At 37.8% G+C, this 21,725-nt stretch overlaps 1 protein-coding gene across 2 annotated transcripts in view; it reads left to right on the top strand.

Moving 5' to 3' along the window:
• The window catches only part of MTMR8 (myotubularin related protein 8), a 248,952-nt gene extending 227,563 nt beyond the window's left edge, over positions 1-21,389 (top strand). For both annotated transcript variants that reach the window (XM_070461838.1, XM_070461836.1), the window contains one exon: positions 20,965-21,389. In XM_070461838.1, the coding sequence (XP_070317939.1) occupies positions 20,965-21,294 (330 nt within the window). In that variant the 3' untranslated portion in view covers positions 21,295-21,389. The remainder of the gene's footprint in view (positions 1-20,964) is intronic.
• The last annotated feature ends 336 nt before the right edge of the window (positions 21,390-21,725 follow it).

Genomic DNA, 21,725 nt, shown 5'->3' with positions numbered 1-21,725 from the left:
ATATATATATAAGGGATACAAATTGGAAAGGAAGAGGCAAAATATGTTTGAAGACGTAAATATTTAAAATAAATAAAATATATAATATAGTGTTAGGACTGATAAGTGAGTCTAACAAGATTGCAGGATACAAAATCAACATGCAGAAAATTATTTGCACTTCTATGTGCTAATAATGAACAATTTGAAAAGGAAATTAAGAAATCAATTCCATTTTCAAAGCCATATATAATAATAAAATACCTGGGAGTAAATTTAATGAAGGAGGTCAAAGAAATGTACACTGAAACCACAAAAGGATGCTGAAAGTAATAAGACACAAATGGAAAGACATTCATATTCATGGGCTGTAAGAACTAATTTTGTTAAGTGTCAATACTACCCAAAGTAATCCACAAGGTCAATGCAACCCCTATCAAAATTGTAGAAGCATTTTTTTGGCAGAAAGAGAAAATTCCATCCAAAAATTCATATGGAATTTTGAGTATTCCCAGAGAGACAAAAATACCTTGAAAAACAAAGCTCAAAACCTCACACTTCCTGATTTCATTGCATATAGAAAGCTGCAGTAATCAAAACAATGTGGGACTTGTATAGGGAAGTACACTAATGGAATAAAATGTGAAGAAATAAACTCTCATGTTGTTCAGTCGCTGAGTCATGTCTGACTCTTGGTGACCCCATGGACTGCAGCATGCCAGGTTTCCCTGTCCTTCACTATCTCCTGTAGTTTGCTCAGATTCATATCCTCTGCCATTCTCTTCTCCTTTTGCCCTCGATCTTTCCCAGCATCAGGGTCTTTTCCAATGAGTCACCTCTACATAAGGTGGCTAACACATTGGAGCTTCAGCTGCAGCATTAGTCTTTCCAATGAATATTCAGGGTTGATTTCCTTTAGGGTTTATTGATTTGATCTCCTTGCTGTTCAATGGACTCTCAAGAGTCTTCTCCAGCACCACAGTTCAAAAGAATCAATTCTTTGGCGCTCAGCCTTTTTCATGATCCAGCCCTCACATCTGTACATGACTACTGGAAGAACCATAGCTTTGACTATATGGACCTTTGTCAGCAAAGTGATATCTCTGCTTTTTAATATGCTGTCTACATTTGCCATAGATTTTCTTCCAAAGAACAAGTATCTTTTAATTTCATGACTGCAGTCACCATCTGCAGTGATTTTGGATCCCAAGAAAATACTATCTGCACTGTTTTTGTTTTTTTCCCATCTATTTGCCAGAAAGTGATGGGACCAGATGCCATGATCTTGTTTTTAATTAATTATTTTAATTGGAGGTTAATTACTTTACAATAGTGTGATGGGTTTTGTCATACATCAACATGATCCAGCCACAGGTGTACATATGTGTTGTTTTTTTTTTTAATTTCGAGTTTTAAGCCAGCTTTTTCACTCTTCTCTTTCACCCACATCAAGAGACTCTTTAGTTCCTCTTCACTTTTCTACCATTAGAATGATATCATCTGCATATCTGAGGTTGTTGTTATTTCTCCCAGCCATCTTGATTCCAGCTCATGCTTCATCCAGCCCAGCATTTCACATGATGTACTCTGCATATAAGTTAAATAAGCGGGGTGACAATATATGGCCTTGATGTACTCCTTTCCCAATTTTGAACCAGTCAGTTGTTCCACGTCTGGTACTAACAGTTTCTTGAACTGCATGCAGGTTTCTCGAAGACAGGTAAGGTAGTCTGATAACTCCCATCTCTTTTAGAATTTTCCACAGTTTGTTGTGATCCACACAGTCAAAGGCTTCAGTGTAATCAATGAAGGAGAAGCAGATGATGTTGGGTTTTTTTTTTTTTTTTTTTGGCATTCCCTTGCTTACTCTATGATCCAATGAGGTTTACAATTTGATCTCCGGTTCCTCTGCCTTTCTTAAACCCAGCTTGTACATCTGGAAGTTCTCGGTTCTCAGCTGGACCAAAGCAGAAACTCTCATATGTATGATCAAATGATTCTCAACAGAAGCACTAAGATCATTCAACAGAGAAAGGATGAAAGGATGTCTTGTCAACAAATGGTGTTGGTAAAATTATATCCACATACCAAAGAATCAAATTGGAAACTATAGGGGAAAGTTTCATGATATTTGATATATCAATTATTTCTTGTATATGTCATTAGAAATAGAGACAACAAAAGGAAAAAAATGTATAAATGGATTTAACCAAAATCAAAAACTTTGTCTATAAAAAACTATTACTAGAATGAAATGAGAGAAAATATTTGTGAACCATATATCTGATAAGGGATTAGTACTTAAACACAAAAACAACAAAATGTACCTGATTAAAAATGGGCAAAGAACTTAAACAGACATGACTCTAAAGAAGATATACAAATGACAATAAGTACATGAAAGATGTTTAGTCAGTGTCACTAATCATCAAGGAAATGCAAATCAAAACCACAATGATATACCATTTCACACCTGTCAAAAGGGTTATTACCAAAAAGACCAGAGGTAATAACTGCTGGCAAGGATGTGGAGAAAGGGAACCCTGGTGCACAACTGGTGGGAATGTAAATTAGTAGAGCCACTAATAAAAACTGTATGGTTTCTAACCATAAAAGGCCCTTGATTAAAAAAAAAATGTATGGTTACTCAAAAGATTAAAAGCAAAACTACAATAAGATCCAATAATTTCACTTCTAAGTGTATATCCAAATGATACAAAATCATTGTCTCAAAGAGGCATCTGTACTCTCATGTTCAGCAGCATTATTCACAATAGCCAAGACATGGAGACAACCTAAGTGTTCTATGCTGTGCTTAGTCGAACAGTCCTGTCTGACTCTTTTGAGACCCCAGGGACTATAGCCACCATGCTCCTCTGTCCATGGGGATTCTCCAGGCAAGAATACTGAAGTGGGTTACCATGCCCTCCTCCAGGGGATCTTCCCAAATCAGGGATCGAACCTAGGTCTCCCACATTTCAGGAAGACTCTTTTTCCATCTCAGCCAACAGATAAATAGGTAAAGAAAACATTTTAGATATAGATACATAATAGTATTCAGCCATTAAAAAGAAAGAAATCCTGCCAACTGTGACAACATAGATGGACCTTGAGGGCACTATCCTAAGTGAAATGTCAGACAAAGACATACTGAATGATCTCACATACATGTGGAATCTAAAAACATTCAACTCATAGAAACATAAAACTCGCAGAAACAGTAGAATGGTGGTTGCCTAAGGGATAAGGAAAATTGGGAGATATTGGTCAAAGTGTACAAACTTTCAGTGACAAGATTAATAAGTTCAGGGGATCTAAGGTACAGAATGGTAAATACAGTTAACAATACTATATTCAATACTTGAAAGTTTCTATGAGAAGAGTTTTATTTTTCTCACCATAACAACAAAATAATAAGTATAGGAGCTGAAAGGTGTTTTAACTAACCTTATTTTCATAGATAGTCTACATTATATATGTGTATCAAATCATCACATTGTATACCTTAATTTACATAATGTTATATGTCAGTTATATCACAAAGAAGCTGAAAAAATAAATTAAAAACTAGAAGTTAGAAAAGTATACTCTCAGACCACAATAGAATTATACCACAAATTAATCATCAAAATGTAGCCATAAAAGTCTAGTATATAAGGAGATTAAACAATACATGACAAAACCCACTGCAATGTTGTGAAGTAATTAGCCTCCAACTAATAAAAATAAATGAAAAAAAAAAACTTTGCAACAGGAAAAAAACAATACATTTCTAAACAACACATGGGGCAGGGAAGAAACCTGAAAAGAAATTTTAAATGTTTGAAAGTGAAAATTAAAAATACAAGTTATCAAAATCCAGGGAATGCAGTGAAAGTAATGCATTAAGAGAAATTATAGTGTTAAGTTAGAAAAGAAGAAAGAGCTAAAGTATCTAATATAAGATTCCACATTAGGAAACTAGAGAAAAAAAGAGCAAATTAAACCAAAAGAAGGAGAAAAAATAGAGCAGACATTGAGGAAAATTATAAAGATCAAATAAGACAGAAATTCAATAAAGAAAATAACAAAACCAAAAGCTTGTTCTTTGCAAAGATTACTAAAATTGCTAAGCCTCTAGCCAAGTTAACTATGTGAAGAAGAAAGAAGATATAAATTATTATTTGGACAATAAAAGGGTAATAAGAGAATGTTATGAACAACTCTGTGTCCACAGATTTGATAACCAAATGAAACAGACCAATTGCTTGAAAGACAAAATAAACAAAAATTCACACAAGAAGAAATAGACAATCTGAATGGGCCTATACCTATTAATGAATTGAATCAAGAAATAATGAAACAGAATAGAGAGCCTAGAAATGAACCATAATTAAATAAAGCATAATTATATGTTCAATTAATCTACAAGAAAGGATAAAATAGGGAAAAGACAGTCTCTTCAATAAATGGTACTGAAAAAACTAGACTGCTACATGCAAAAGAATGAAACAGGACCACTTCACTACACCATATACAGAAATAAACTAAAAATGAATTAAAGACTTAAATGTAAAACCTGAAACCATAAACTTCCTACAATAAAACAGGCAATATGCTTTGACATTGGTTTTAGCAATATTTTTTGGACATGTCTTTTCAGGCAAGGGCAACAAAAGAAAAAGTAAACAAATGAGACTAAAAACTAAAATGCCTACTTTTTTTTTTTTCAGGTACAAAGTTTATTATTAGAGACATAGCACAACAAGTGGGAGGGCATATAGAGAAATGCTTTGTTTAGTTAAGATAGAAGCAAGGCAGAGATACACACCAGGAGAGAAAGGTAAAATGCCTTTTACAGTGAAAAAAACTATCAACACAAAAAGGCAACCTACTGAATGGGAGAAGACATTTGTAAACAATATAAACAATAAGGGGTTGATATCAAAAATATATAAAAAATTTATACAACTCAATATCAAAATACCAACAACCCTATTAAAAATTGCAGTAGTGATGAATAGACTCTTTTTTTCCCCAAGGAAAGCATACAAATGGCCAACGGGCACATGAAAATATGCTCAACATCACTAATCATCAGGGGAGTACAAATCAAAACCACAAAAAATACCACACCTCACACCTGTCAGAATGGCTATTATCAAAAAAACAAGAAACAATTGTTGGCGAGCATGTAGAAAAAAGAGAACACTCATACACTGTTGGTGGGAATGTAAATTGGTACACCAAGTATGGAAAACAGTATGGATAATCCTCAAGAAACTAAAAATAGAACTATCTAATCCATAATTCTACTTCTGAGTACTTATTTGAAGAAACAAAACTAATTCAAACAGATATATGTACCCCTATATTCATTGCAATACTATTTACAATAGCCAAGATATGGAAGCCACCTAAGTGTCCATCAATAGACAAATAGATAAAAAAGAGGTAGCATATATTAAAAAATGGAATATTACTCATCCATAAAAAAGAAAGAAATCTTGCTATTTGCAACAATGTTGATGGAGAGAAATGTCAGAGAAAGATGAATATTATGATTTCACTTACATGTTCTGTAATCTATAAAAGAAAACAAATGAACTAACAAAGTAAAACAGAAACAGACTCATAGGTATGAAGAACAAATTGATGGTTGCCAGAGGGGAGGTATGTTGGGGGATGGGCAAATAGATAAAGGGGATTAAAAGATAAAAACTTTCAGCTATAAAAAAAGTCATGAGAATGTAAAGTACAGTATAGGGAATATAGTTAATGATATTGTAATAACTGGTGACAGATGGTAACTAGATCTCTCATGGTGATCATTTTATAATTTATAAAAATAGTGAATCACTATTCTACACTTGAAACTCATGTAACATTGTATGTCAATTATAATTTCTAAAAAATTAATAACCTTACAAAGCAAATCACTAGTCTTAGATGGGTTCACTGATGGATTCTATCAGACAATTAAGGGGAAAAAATTATACCTATTATCTACAGTTTCTTCCAAAAATTGAAACAGAGGGAATACTTCTTATCTCACTCTATGAGGGGTTTACCATAGGTGGCACCAGTGGTAAAGAATCTACCTGCCATGCAGGATATGCAGGAGACGCGGATTTGATCCCTGGGTCGGGAAGATCCCCTGGAGTAGGAAATGACAACCCACTTCAGTATTCTTTTCTAGAAAATTCTGTGTACAGAAGAGCCTGGCAAGCTATATAGTCCATGGGGTCACAAAGAGTTGGACATGGCTAATCATGCATGCACGTGCGCGCGCGTGCACACACACACACACACGATGAGGCCAGCATTATACTAATACCAAATCTAGACAAAAAAACTTCATAGGAAAACTACAAATCCATATTTATCATGAACATAGCTGCAAAATCCCTCAACAAAATAAGCAAATCAAATCAAACAGTGTTTAAAAAGAATACTGCAACATTTAACAAGTGGAATGACCACAAGTTTGGTTCAGCATTTGAAAAATCAATTAATGTACTTCATCATAGCAACACACTGATAAATAAAAATCACATCATCATTTCAATAGATGCAGAATAAACATTTGTGATATCAAATACTAATTTATGATTTAAAAAAACATTGAAATGGGAGTGCAGGGAAACTTCCTCAATTTGATAAACAACATCTGAGAAGCCTGCAGCAAACATCATACCTAATGGTAAGAACCTCAAAGCATTCCTATGAAAGAATTCCTACGAAGGACTCAATATCAATAGATATTGATTAGCAAGAATGCAAGGATAACTCTTCTTACTACTCCTTTTCTACATCATACTGGAAGTCCTAGCTAAGAAAAGAAAAGGTATAAAGATTCAGAAGGGAGATATAAAACTGTCTATGTACTAGATGACGTTATTGCATATAGAAAGTCCAAAATAATGGATGGAACAACTTCTGGAACTAATAAGCAAGTATAGCAAGCTTTCAGGACATAAGGTTAATATATAAAAGTCAACCATTTTCCTATATAGCAGCAATGAATAAGAAGAATTTAGAAATTCAAAACACAATACCATTCACATTAGCACCAAAAAATACATAGGGACAGGTTTATCAAAATATATGCAAGATCTACTTGAAGAAAACTAAAAAACCCTGATGTATGAAATCAAAGAAGAAGGAAATAAATGGAGAGATAGTGCTTGTTAACGGATAGAAGACAAAATGCTGTCAAGTTTTCAGTTCTCCAACTTGATCTATAGATTCAATGCAATCTCAATCAAAATCTCAGGAAGTTTTTTTGTGACTATCAACAAACTGATTATAAAGTTACTATAAAGTTCATATAGAGGGGCAAAAGATCCATAATAGCTGACACAATATTGAAAGAGAAAAACAACAGAGGGCTGACACTACTCAACTTCAAGACTTACTATAAAGCTATAGTAACCAAGAAAGTGTATTATTGGCAAATAATAGACAAATAGATCGATGGAAAGCTTAGAAGTAGATCCACGTAAATATAATCAACTGATCTTTGACAAAGTAGTAAAGGCAACACTATGGAGCAAAAATAGTCTTTTCGACAAATGGTGCTGAAACAACTGGATATCCACATGTTAAAAAAAATGAATCTAGACAAAGACCTCGCACTTTGACAAAAATTAACTAAAGATGGATCACAGACCTATGTGTAAAATGGAAAACTATAAAATTACTGGAATATAACCTAGAAGAAAACCTCGATGATCTTGGGCATGGTAATGACTTTTTAGGTACAACACCAAAGGCAGGATCTAGGAAAAAAATTATTGATAAACTGAACTTAATTTTTTTAAGTCTGATAGGCAAAAGACACTAGTAAAAGAATGAGAAGCAAAAGACTTGGAGAAATTTTTTACAAAAGAGACATCTGTACAGCAGAAAATAATACAACACCATAAAGCAACCATACTCCAATAAAAAATTTAAAAGATACCTATGATAAAAGACTGCTATAGAAATTACAAAAAGAACTCTTAAAAGTCAACATTAAGAAAACAAACAACCCAATTAAAAAATGTGACAAACATTGTAACAGACACCTCGCCAAAGAAGGTATACAAATGGCAAATATGCATATAAAAAGATGCTTATGTCATATTCATCAGGGAAATGCAAAATAAAACAATAAGATACTACTGCACACCTATTAGAATGGCCAAAACCATGAATACTGACAACACCAAATGCTGAGAAGGATCTGGAATAATAGGAACTCTTGTTCATTGCTAGTGGGAATGCAAAATGGTACAGCCACTTTGGAAGACACTTTGGCAGTTTCTTACAAAGCTAAATATAATTTTACCATACAATTCCATCAATCAAACTCTGGAATTTACCCAAAGGAATTGATAATTTATATTCCCTCAGATGGGCTTCCATGGTTGCTCAGACAGTAAAGAATCCATCTGCACTGCAGGAGACATGGGTTCGATCCCTCGGTCAGGAAGATCCCCTGGAGATCTATGGCTCCCCACTCCAGTATTCTTTCCTGGAGAATTCCATGGACAGAGGAGCCTGGTGGGCTACAGTCCATGGGGTCACAAGGTGTCAGACACAACTGAGTGACTAACACATTTCAGTACTTTTCTTTTGCACAAAACCTGCATACAGATATTTCTAGCAGCCTTATTTATAATCTCCCAAACTTAAAAGTCACCAAAATATTCTTAAAAGTCACCAAAATATTCTTCAATAGACGAACTTACAAATAAACTGTGGAACATCCGACATTGGAAAATTCTTCAGCACTGAAAAGAAATGAGATTTTAAATAATATAAAGACATATAGGAACTGTAAAAACAAAAGCAAAACCATAGAACCCTCAATTAAATAGAGTTGGGAGAGCAGAAGGAGGAGCTCTCATGCCCTGTGAGGATAGCAGAGCCCAATAGAAAGATGGACTTCTTTCCTGGCAAGAACTCTGACAAAGAAAAGTCATGAATTCTTTTTACTATAGCCCTCCCAACTTTCTTTTCCTCTCTATAAAAGTGTTCTTTCCTTGCTGTGGGAGGACTTCAACATGACTCACCATGGTTACTGACTACAAATTGCAATTCTCTGCTGATATTGAATAGACTAATTTTTGCTTGAGAGATATCTGATACTCTACTTGTTTTAGGTCAACAGAATCTTAAATTCACATTACTAACTGCAAGAAGCCAATCTGAAAATGCTACATTCTAAAAAAGGCAAAACTATGGAGACAATAAAAACATCAGTGTTGCCTGAGCTTGGGTAGGGGTAGGATGAATAGGTGGAGCACAGAGGATTTTTGAGGAAATAAGAATACTCTGAATAATACTATAATGATGGCTACATATCATTCAGTTCAGTTCAGTCACTCAGTCATGTCCGACTCTTTGTGACCCTATGAATCGCAGCATGCCAGGCCTCCCTGTCCGTCACAAACTCCTGGAGGTTACTCAAACTCATGTCCATTGAGTCAGTGATGCCATCCAGCCATCTCTTCCTCCGTCGTCCCCTTCTCCTCCTGCCCCCAATCTCTCCCAGCATCAGGGTCTTTTCCAATGAGTACGTGGCCAAGGTATTGGAGTTTCAGCTTCAGCGTCAGTCCTTCCAATGAACACTCAGGACTGATCTCCTTTAGGATGGACTGGTTGAATCTCCTTGCAGTCCAAGGGACTCTCAAGAGTCTTCTCCAACACCACAGTTAGATATAAATATTTAACCCAATCATAGAACATACAACATGGAGGATGAACCCTCATGCAAACTATGAACTTAGGGTCATTATGATGTGTCAATGTAAGTTCATCAAGTGTTATAAATAGCCCAATCTGGTAGGGGATGTTGATAATGGGGAAGACTATTTGTGAATAGGGACAGAGTATTTGGGAAATCTATGTACCATCCTCTCAATTTTGCTATGAAAATGAGACTTCTCAAAAAATATAAAGTTTTTTCTTTTTTTTTTTAAGTGAGTAAGATGGTAACACATGGACATCACCTAATGGTCAACACCGAAATCAGATTCATTATATTCTTTGCAGCCAAAGATGGAGAAGCTCTATACAGTCAGCTAAAACAAGACCAGGAGCTGACTGTGGCTCAGATCATGAATGCCTTATTGCCAAATTCAGACTGAAATTGAAGAAAGTGGAGTAAACCACTAGACCATTCAGGTATGACCTAAATCAAATCCCTTATGACTATACAGTGGAAGTGAGAAATAGATTTAAGGAACTGGATCTGATAGACAGAGTGCCTGATGAACTATGGATAGAGGCTCGTGACATTGTACAGGAGACAGGAATCAAGACCATCCCCATGAAAAAGAAATGCAAAAAAGCAAAATGGCTGTCTGAAGAGGCCTTACAAATAGCTGTGAAAAAAAGGGAAGCGAAAAACAAAGGGAAAAAGGAAAGATATACCCATTTGACTGCAGAGTTCCAAAGAATAGCAAGGGGAGATAAGAAAGCCTTCCTCAGCAATCAGTGCAAAGAAATAGAGGAAAACAAAGAATGGGAAAGACTAGAGATCTCTTCAAAAAAATTAGAGATACCAAGGGAACATTTCATGCAAAGATGGGCTCAATAAAGGACAGGAATGGTAGGGACCTAACAAAAGCAGAAGATATTAAGAGGTGGCAAGAATATACAGAAGAACTATACAAAAAAGATCTTCATAACCCAGATAATCACAATGGTGTGATCACTCACCTAGAGCCAGACATCTTGGATTATGAAGTCAAGTGGCCCTTAGTAAGCATCACTATGAACAAAGCTAGTGAATGTGATGGAATTCCAGTTGAGCTTTTTCAAATCCTAAAAGACGATGCTGTGAAAGTGCTACACTAAATATGCCAGCAAATTTGGAAAACTCAGCAGTGGCCACAGGACTGGAAAAGGTCAGTTTTCATTCCAATCCCAAAGAAAGGCAATCCCAAAGAATGCTCAAACTACCACACAGTTGCATTCATCTCACACGCTAGTAAAGTAAAATGCTTAAAATTCTCCAAGCCAGGCTTCAGCAATACATGAACCGTGAAATTCCAGATGTTCAAGCTGGCTTTAGAAAAGGCAGAGGAACCAGAGATCAAATTCCCAACATCCGCTGGATCATCGAAAAAACAAGAGAATTCCAGAAAAACATCTATTTCTGCTTTATTGACTATGCCAAAGCCTTTGGCTCTATGGATCACAGTAAACTGGAAAATTCTGAAAGAGATGGGCATACCAGACCACCTGACCTGCCTCTTGAGAAATCTGTATGCAGGTCAGGAAGCAACAGTTAGAACTGGACATAGAACAACAGACTGGTTCCAAATAGGAAAAGGAGTACATCAAGGCTGTATATTGTCACCCTGCTTATTTAACTTATATGCAGAGTACATCATGAGAAACACTAGGCTGGAGGAAGCACAAGCTGGAATCAAAATTGCCAGGAGAAATATCAAAAACCTCAGATATGCAGATGACACCACCCTTATGGCAGAAAGTGAAGAAGAACTAAAGAGCCTATTGATGAAAGTGAAAGAGGAGAGTGAAAAAGTTGGCTTAAAACTCAACATTCAGAAAACTAAGATCATGGCATCTGGTCCCATCACTTCATGGCAAATAGATGTGGAAACAGTGGCTGACTACTTTTCTGGGCTCCAAAATCACTGTGGATGGTGATTGCAGCCATGAAATTAAAAGACGCTTACTCCTTGGACAGAAAGTTATGACCAATTTAGACAGCATATTAAAAAGCAGAGACATTACTCTGCCAACAAAAGCCCATCTAGTCAAGGCTATGGTTTTTCCAGTAGTCAGGTATGGATGTGAGAGTTAGACTATAAAGGAAGCTGAGCTCCAAAGAATTGATGGTTTTGAACTGTGGTGTTGGAGAAGATTTGAGAGTCCCTTGGACTGCAAGGAGATCCAACTAGTCCATCCTAAAGGAGATCAGTTCTGGGTGTTCATTGGAAGGACTGATATTGAAGCTGAAACTCCAGTACTTTGGCGACCTGATGCAGAGAGCTGAATCATTGGAAAAGACCCTGATGCTGAGAAAGATTGAGGGCAGGAGGAGAAGGGGACGACAGAGGATGAGATGGTTGGATGGCATCACTGACTCTATGAACATGGGTTTGGGTGGACGCTGGGAGTTGTTGATGGACAGGGAGGCCTGGCGTTCATGGGGTCGCAAAGAGTCAGACACGACTGAGCAACTGAACTGAACTGAACTGAAGATGGCAAGTAAATATCTATAATAAAATGATTGATTAGTTTTAAAATGAAATGCTACAAAAACTTCACCCTTATAATCATGACAATTTAGAGAAAACTGACCTTCAAAACCCACCAACTACCAAAACTTTAATAAAAATTAAATAAATGACATGAATAGTTCTGTATCCATTAAAGAAATTCAATTCATTATGTAAAAACTCCTCTCCCCAAAAAAATCTCTGGGCCCAGATAGTTTCACTGGAGAATTCTACCAAACATTTAAGAAATTAACACCAGTCTTATGAATTTACACAATTTCTTCCAAAAATGGAAGAAAGGAGAAGATTTCTAAAGTCATTTTATAAGGTCAGTATTACCCTGATACCAAAATCAAAGAGAGAAAGAAAAAAGAAATCTACAAACCATTATTTTTCATCAACCTAAGCATAAAATTCCTTACCAAAATATTAGGAAACGTAACCCTGTGCATGCTAAGTTGCTTCAGTTGTGTCCAAGTCTTTGAAACCCTCTATGAACTGTAGCCCTCTAGGAACCTAACCCCACGATGCACTAAAAATTATTTACCATTTCCAAGTGGAATTTATTTCAAAGATGAAAGTGATTCAGCATTTCAAAATCAATGATGGTAATCCACCATATAAACAGGTTAAAGAAGAAAACTTATATGACCACATCAATTGATGTAGAAAAAGTGTTTAACAAAATCCAACATACATTCCTGATATAAACACTGAGTAAGCTATGAATAGAAGGGAAGTTCGTGAACCTAGACAAAGGGCATCTATTTAAAAAACCTATAGTTAACATCATACCTAATGATAAAAGACTAAATGTTTCCCGACAAGACTAGGAAAAAGCAAAGATGTTCACTCTCATCACTCATTCTCAATGTATTTCTGGAAGTTCTAATCACTACAATAAGACAAGAAGAGGAAATAAGGCATACAGACTGGAAAGGAAGAAATAAAGTTGTCCCTATTTGCAGATGACATGATTGACTACATAGAAAATCGAAAGGAAGATACAAAAAACAAAAACACTGAAACTAGTAAATTCAGCACTGTGGCAGGATATAAAATCAAAACACGCACACATACACACACACACACACACACACATCATATTTCTATATGAACACATAGAAACCAAAATCAAAACCCAATGTAATTTACAGTGTATCCAAAGAAATTGAAATACTTAGGTATACACTTAATATAATATGTACATGGTACATACACTGAAAACTATAAAATGTGATGAAAGAAATTAAGGACTTAAATAAATGTAAAAACATAACATGTGTAGAAAAGACAAATATCATACAATATCACTTATTAGTGGAATCTAAAGAAAGGATACAAAGGAACTTATCTACAAAACAGAAATAGTTACTGATGTAGAAAACTAGTGTATGGTTACCAGGGAGGAAGGAGGGATAGGGATAAATTGGGAGACTGGGATTGACATATACACACTACTATATATAAAAATAAATAACAACAAGGACCTACTCTATAGCACAGAGAAGTCTACCCAGTACTCTGTAATGGCCTATATGGGAAAAGAATCTAAAATGGAGTGGATATATGTTTAAGTATAACTGATTCACTTTGCTATACACCTGAAACTACCACAACAATGTAAGTCAACTATACTCCAATAATTTAAAAAAAAATACCATGGGTTCAACACAGTAAAGCAGTCAATTCTCCTGAAATTATTATATAGACTTAACACAGTTTCTACAAAAGTCTCAGCAATTTTTTGTAGACATAGACAAGCTTATTCTAAAAGGTATTGATAATTAAAAGCTTCAGGTTCTAGTATAGCTAAAACAATCCTGACATGGAAGAGTAAAATGGGAGTAATCACTTTAGGGTTAGGGTTAGGGTAATCACTTTACTCATAAATCCTATGATATAACTGGAGTGATAAAGACCTGTGCATAGATATTCATAGAATGTTTTTCCTTAATAGCCAAATAACTACATACAATCTAGATGTCTTTCACTGGGTCAATGGTTAAACAAATCATGGTACATACATACCACAGAAACAAACAATGCAGGCAACAACTTGGATGAGTCCCAAGGGCATGCTGGGTGGGAAAAAAGCTACTTTCAAAGGGTACAGTTTCATTTATATAATTTTGAAATGTCAAAATTATAGAAATGGAAAAGAGATTAGAGATTGCTAGGTTAAGGACCAAGGAGGGAGAGTGGGAAAGAAATAGATATAGCTATAAAACGGAAACCTGAGATATCCTTATTGTGCTAGAACTATTCTGTATACTGTCTGTATATTCTGTATATTGGGGTGGTATACGCAAGAACCTACTATGTGATAAAATTGTACAGAAGTAAACAAACACTGAGACACACATGACTACAGGTAAGCTTGGGAAATCTGAATAAGATACGTGAGTCAATGTCAACATTCTACTTAAGGCACTGCAATGTCTTACAAAATTCTACCATTGGAGGAAATAGTAAAGTCTACAGGGGATCTCTGTATGTTAATATGCAATTATCTCCAAAAATTTCTATTTAAAAAATCCTACTATTTTTTTCAAGAATAATACTGCATCATAAATAGCTTGTTTGATGCCTGCTAATCAGGTTTGCATGAGACCTCAGGTAATAAACAGCTACAGGCCACTGCCTCAAACTAAGCTGAAGGAGATATGGTTTTTCATGTTTCCAATGGTCAGTCATTGATCACACTGGGACACACTTGACACTTTCCTAAGGAATTATCTGACCTCCTGTGAACTCCCTGGTGCTGTTAATGTGTAAGCAGGCTGCACAACCACTTCATGAATTGGCAGACAAGACTTGGAAAGGGATTAGATAGATCTTGAAATAAATAGTTGATGGAACTGAGCTGTTTCCACAGAGATAAGATGATATCTGGGATCAGATCCCCAGAGGGCTGTTTTGGACAAACAAAGTGACTGTGTTGTCTGATGTTCTAATAGTAAGTGAAAATTGGATCAACAGTTGACCTTAGGAGTGCTTTACAGATGCAGATAGAGGCTTGGCAGAAAGAAGGACCAACTGAACTGTCCAATAATGAGATGTGCTACTTTTGGATGTAGAGAGTGTTCTATTTTTGGCAGCATTTAAGTAGAAGTCATTGAACATCTCAGAAATGTGGGCATTTCCTTTCAATATGCAGATTCTAATACCAAAGTAATCATGTAAAACACAGCTGCTGGTATTTAATTGCAACACATCTCTTGTTCCCTCACTGGCTTTTCTTTTTTCCTGACTGGAACCTTCTCTTCTGTGATAATTGGAAGGGGGAAAAAGTACTCTGAGGTCTTGGGATCATTGTTCTATATAGACTGCAATCTCTGCAGGAAAATTCAAGTTACTGTTTTTGGTGGCATGTAGGAACACAGAACCCTGCAATTACTCCCTGGACTAATCTGAGAGATTGATAATGGACACAAGGTAACCATTGTTGCATTATGAGAAATACCAGTTGTTTTCATGTCTGTTTTTCCTAATAAACTGTGAACTCTTTCAAGGATACCATATTTTACATTTTTTTAAAGTTCTTCCTACATCTAGAACCTTACACATAGTGGCTTCTCAATAGTTTCTCCATGAAGTGTTTCTCAGGCATGATCAGATGGTTTGTGGTGTAGTTTGTATAACAAATGCTAGGCTGGCATTTCTTCCCAGGAGGAAGAAGGTGCTCGCTTCCACTTGCTTTTTTTGGGTGACATCTAAGGTAGATAATGTGACTATTTCTAAAGATATCTCTCTACCATTTCCTTCATTTAATGCCAACCAGAGAGCTAAAACAATACTTTAAAGATCTGAGCTTTTGACAGAGTTCCTAGTACTGGACACATGAATCTGGTTTGATGTCTTAGATGTGAAAAGGGTGGAAAGGCTGTGGATATTTTCTTTAAGCTGAGTCTGGTGGGTTGGTGGACAGGGGAGGCATTTATAAATTGATCAGGGCCAACTGAGTGACTTAGCACACATAGGGCCTTCTAAACTTTGGAAAACCTTGTTGATGTATGTTCCAGTGTGGCATTCTCTGCTTCCCATCATCCTCCTCACTCTTGGGAGTAGGGGTATTGGGGTGGAGGAAGGAGAGGGCAATGTGTTGTTGGTCATTCAAAAAAGGAAATAGGAAATCCAAAGAGGCTAAGTTAGGAAGAGAAAAAGAAGAGGCCTGGGACCAGAGGAAGGTGTGCTAAGGAAGACTGGGCCTTCTCTGGCCCCTTGGTGAAAGGGTAGGAACACCCACAGCCAGGAGTCTGGCCTTGTAGCCTATTTGAATGGTGGGGAGGGGTACCCTGGGACACACTAGGACCCTAAGTCTCAGCACAGCTAGACACCTGTCAGTCAGTCCTTCCAAGACTTCCCCATGGATGGCCCTGCTCTCAAAGGGATCTCTCCCAGAATGGCATTAGTAAGATAACACGGCCTTCAGAGCGAGGTGGAGGCGGGGTGAAGGGTAGCCTAAAATTAGCCCTCTGGATCTATTCAGCCAGACTGCAGGCAGTGTTATTAACAGTGGAAACTGGGGGCTCTGCCTGCTCCAGCCCCTGGGGCAGTAGGGGGCACCCCTTGGAGGGGCCACCAAGGCCCAGTGCTTCGCAGAGGTGTAGGGGCAGTCTGGTGAGTACCTGGAGCCTAGAATATGACGATGCTATCAGGAACAAGTGAACTCTTAGGGCTGCCGGGTGGTGAACCTATGATCACCACCCTTTGTAGTCTTTCCGCTGGGTCTGGTTTCTGGCGGTGCTTAGGAGGTCAGTGAGGAAACCTCACAGAGAGAAGGACAGGTTCCTGCTGTGTTTGTCCCAGGAAAGTATGTCTGCCTGGGCTCTGGGATTCAAATGGGCCTACTTCTTCAGGGAAATTGCTTCAGTTATGCAATACAGGAAAGGGGAAGGTTTGTCTGTGTCCTTGCTTAGTATTTGTGAGTATGTGGATGCAGAAGGGTATGCTCAAGGACAGAAAGGCAGAGCTTCTCGATGTGGAGGGGAGGGGAAAACGAGCGTTAAAAATAGTCTATTAATGCTTGGCAGACTATTCTGGGGCCTACTGAAATCAGCCACTCTCCCAAAGGAGTTCTTAACCTAGATTCACAGACACCCCCACAAGAGGGCCTTAGATAGAATGCAAAGAGTCCAAAAATACAGATGATATGAACAAACACTTTTATTTCCCCTTAATCTAACTGAAATTTACTACTTCCTTCAAGGATGAATGCAGGCAGCAAATAGCAATCATATTACTAGTTCCTGTAACTTGGTCACCAGAAGAAATCATAGATATTTCCTTTCATATTACAGTTGTGACAGAGATCTAGAAATGCCATTTGTGCTCATTATAACTTAGAAATTATTAGTAGAGCTTGTTGTTTAATGTGTTAATAAAGAACTTTTATTACTATATCATGCAATTTTTAAAGTATTTTCATAGCTATTTTTCAATATAATTGGTTTCCTTTAATTCTGTGTATCTTATGGATGGAGGGACACATATGCCTGTGGCCGATTCATGTTGATGTATGGCAAAAACCGTCACAATTTTGTAAAGTAATTATCCTCCAATTAAAATAGATTAATTAATCTAAAAAGAAAGAAAAAATTAAAAACCATTCTGAGATGGGGCCAGAGACTTAATAAGATTGTCACAGGGGCTGATTTCACCAAAAAAGAGTTTAAAACCCCTCCACTTTGGGGATCAGGAGAAGGATCCTTGCATAGAATGCCCACACATAATAACTGATTAATAAACAATAGTACGGTGAGGTTAGACAATAGATGACTTAGATTTTCTTACCCTATCTAATGAGGTGAGGTACAATTCACTCAAGTACCCAAGGCTGCTGGGGTTTATGTCTTGTTCTCCCTCTAGAGGCTCATTATATTGGCCCTGCTGTAGGCTCATAATATGACCTTGATAAGATCTTCAGCATTTCCCTTCATACTCCCTTTCCTCTTCATTTCTCTGAACATCACTCCCCCAAGAGTAAGATAATAATATTGTAAAATAGTTAGATTTATTTTATTTAATGATTTTGTAAAGAAATTATTTCTTTACAAATCATATGATTAAGGTCCTGGAATCCAGCATGACCCTCAAACCTGAGGATTCTTGGAGCTACAATACAACTTCTTGAGGCAAGGAGGAGGGATATGTGTTTGCTTTTCAGGTGGTAATAGAAAGTACAGGATGGGGTGTAGGGAAACCTGGATTCTATTCCATCTCTAAATTGAAGTTATGGAGCTTTAACCTCTGGAGGGAGCAGCAGTCATAGAAATTGAAGACCTAAGTAGTAATAATAATCATAGTGAAAATGGTTACTGAGTACTACATTCAAGTGATATTATAAATATTTAAGATGTATTAACTCATTTAATCCTAACAATAGTCCTCTGAGACAGATACTACTATTACTCTATCTTTACAGATGAAGGAATAGACATAGAGAGATTAAATGACCTGCCCTAGGTCACAGAGCTACTAAGTGGTAGAGATGAGATTGAAACAGAATCCTAGACCATGTTTTACTACTTCCATATATGTATTCCCAATCTGCAGTGGGGACAAAACAGATCCACACAGAAGGAGTTGTGATACAGTGTGATGACTGCTCTAGTGCTATAAGAGCCAAGACTCAAGGAAGTAACCCATCAGAGGAAATTGCATGTGAAAGAAGGAAACATGATATATATTAAGAGCCATAATTTCTCCTCCCTTACTGATGGATTTTGGAGTATAAGTAGAGAAGTGGTAGAAAGTGAGGCTGGAGATTTGGGCCAAGGTTTTCTCATGAAGGACCTGTAAGCTTGGCAAGGTATCTGGGCTATACTCTGAAAGAAAAGGGAGTCATTAAAGGATTTAAAATAGAGGATTGGCACAGACAAGGTTTATATATTTAAGTGATCACTTTAGCAATAATAAGAAGAAATTATTGAAAAAGTAAACTAGCTAGGAGACTACTGTAAGAGTTGATGTAAAAGATGATAGAGGCCTAGATAAAGTACTGGCAATGAATATGAGCCTGAGAGGGGTAGCCTATAGAGGTCTCTAGGAAGTAAAATCCATATGATTTGGTAATCAGTTAGCTGGGGATGGGAGAAAGAAATAAAGAGGCCTGACATTAGTCTTGGGTATTTGGTTTAGTTGACCAGTTGGATGATGAGGAACTGAGATGTGGATCTAGTTTGGTGATGATAATGGTAGTAGTGATGGTGTGATAGTGCTGATTTTGAAGTACCTGAAAGAATTCAATGAATACATACCTTTGCTGAAGAGAGAGCTGGGGTACTTGGAGTAGTGGGCTTGAAATCATCCTGATAAATGTGAAAGCTATAGCTCTAGAAGAAGGAGAGAACACGGAGGACAAAACTGTTTCAGGGGAGAACAGAGTGGGGGAAATCAGAAGAGTGTGCTGGCCAGGAAGCCAAGAGAAGACTACATAGTAAGAAGTGGTCAGATGTTCCAGAAGAGTCAGAAAAGGAAATATCTGATAAATAGCCAGTAGATTTAACCACAAGGATGACTTTTAAAGAACTATTCAGTGTATGATTAAGGGTGGATGGAGCCACTGCAGAGGGTGGCAAAGTGACTTGGAGGTGAAGAAGAAAAGAAAGGTGGCTAGAGTAGGACAAAGGACCACAGAAGTGTTTTGTTTCCAAAGATGACTGAGGGAGAGGAACCAGTGGAGAGACTGAAGGCACAGAGGAAGCTCACCTTTGAAGATCTAACATGTGGTAGCTCAGTTTCTCTTGGGGCTTCCCTGGTCGCTCACCCAATAAAGAATTAGAAATTCTTAGAATTAGAATTTTAGAATTCAGACAGATCTAAACTCAGCACCCCTATTTTCTGAGTAACCTTTGGGCAAGTCTCTTCCCTTCTTTGGGATTCAGTTTCCTCATTTATAAGACAGAAATGATCATCCCTGCCTCATGGAACTGTTAAGAGAAACAGTGTGTGTGCATGTATGCTTAGTCATTCAGTCATGTCTGATTCTTTGCAACCCCATGGATTGTAGCCCACTAGGCTTCTCTGTCCACAGGATTCTCCAGGCAAGAGTACTGGAGTGGGTTGTCATTTCCTTCTCCAGGGGATTTCCCAATCCAGGGATCAATCCCAGGTCTCCTGCACTGCAGGCAGATCTTTACCATCTGAGCCACTAGGGAAGCCTGTGAAGTTGTTGAATCTAATCTAAAAGGCTGAGAGGTAGAATTGAGGGCCTGCCCCCATAAGACTGACGTCAGAATGCTCAGGGATGACCGCTTGACACCACAAAGCACCATTCTGTTGGCCTAGCAACTGCCAGACCAGAACCACCATTAGCCCACACATTCTGGATTAAGATTCATCTACCAACTCCCTAGCTATGATGTAGACTCTGCCGGGAGTGGAGGAATAATGAGATGGATACAGGAGTCCTCACCTTGGAGTTTACACACTGATGAAGCACATGTAAGTGGAAATAAGATATGAAAGTTCATAGCTAAAGCCTAGTTGTAATCCTTTAGAATCCCTGAGAAGGGGCGGAGATTAAGGAAGGCTTCCCAGAAGTAGGAGTTAGAAGAGTAGGCAGAACAACATATGCAAAGGTACCAGGCTGTGAAATGACCTCATCTATTTTGGCAGCCATCTCTAGGGTCTGAAATAAGATGTAGTAGGAGTTAGACACAGGGGGCCAATGAGTGAGGAGCCTGATAGTGAAGGATGGGGGAGCAAGCATCCAGGCTTTTGATGGCAGCCCTCAGTCTCCTGTTTTTGTCACCCACAGATCTGGCATATCCTCCTGCTCATAATGAGAATAGTTTTTCTCCAATCAGCCAAGGTGAAAACTTCATGGATATCACCAAGATCTTCTCCCTCCTGCAGCCTGATGAGGAGGATACCGACACAGGAGAGAAGCAAGCTCTCAATCAAGCAGTGTACAACAATGATTCCTATACTTTGGACCAGCTTTTGTGCCAGGAGCGTTACAAAAGATTTATCAACAGTAGGAGTGGCTGGGGTGTCCCTGGGACACCCTTGCGCTTGGCTGCTGCTTATGGCCACCTTAGCTGCCTGCAGGTCCTCCTGGCACATGGTGCTGATGTTGACAGCTTAGACGTCAAGGCACAGACACCACTTTTTACCGCCGTCAGTCATGGCCATCTGGACTGTGTGCGTGTGCTTTTGGAAGCTGGTGCCTGTCCTGGTGGTAGCATCTACAACAACTGCTCTCCTGTGCTCACAGCTGCCCGTGATGGTGCTGTTACCATCCTGCAGGAGCTCCTGGGTCATGGTGCAGAGGTCAATGTCAAGGCGAAACTACCAGTCTGGGCATCGAACATAGCTTCATGTTCTGGCCCCCTCTATTTGGCTGCAGTCTATGGTCACCTTGATTGTTTCCGCCTACTTTTGCTCCATGGGGCAGACCCTGACTACAACTGTACTGACCAGCACCTGTTGGCTCGAATACCACGGCCCCGCACCCTCCTCGAAATCTGCCTCCACCATAATTGTGAGCCAGAGTACATCCGGCTGTTAATTGATTTT

This window comes from Odocoileus virginianus, chromosome X, assembly GCF_023699985.2.
Source record: "Odocoileus virginianus isolate 20LAN1187 ecotype Illinois chromosome X, Ovbor_1.2, whole genome shotgun sequence".
NCBI lineage: Eukaryota > Metazoa > Chordata > Mammalia > Artiodactyla > Cervidae > Odocoileus > Odocoileus virginianus.
Note: the sequence above shows the minus strand (reverse complement) of the source record. Positions and strands in the feature narration are given on the sequence as shown.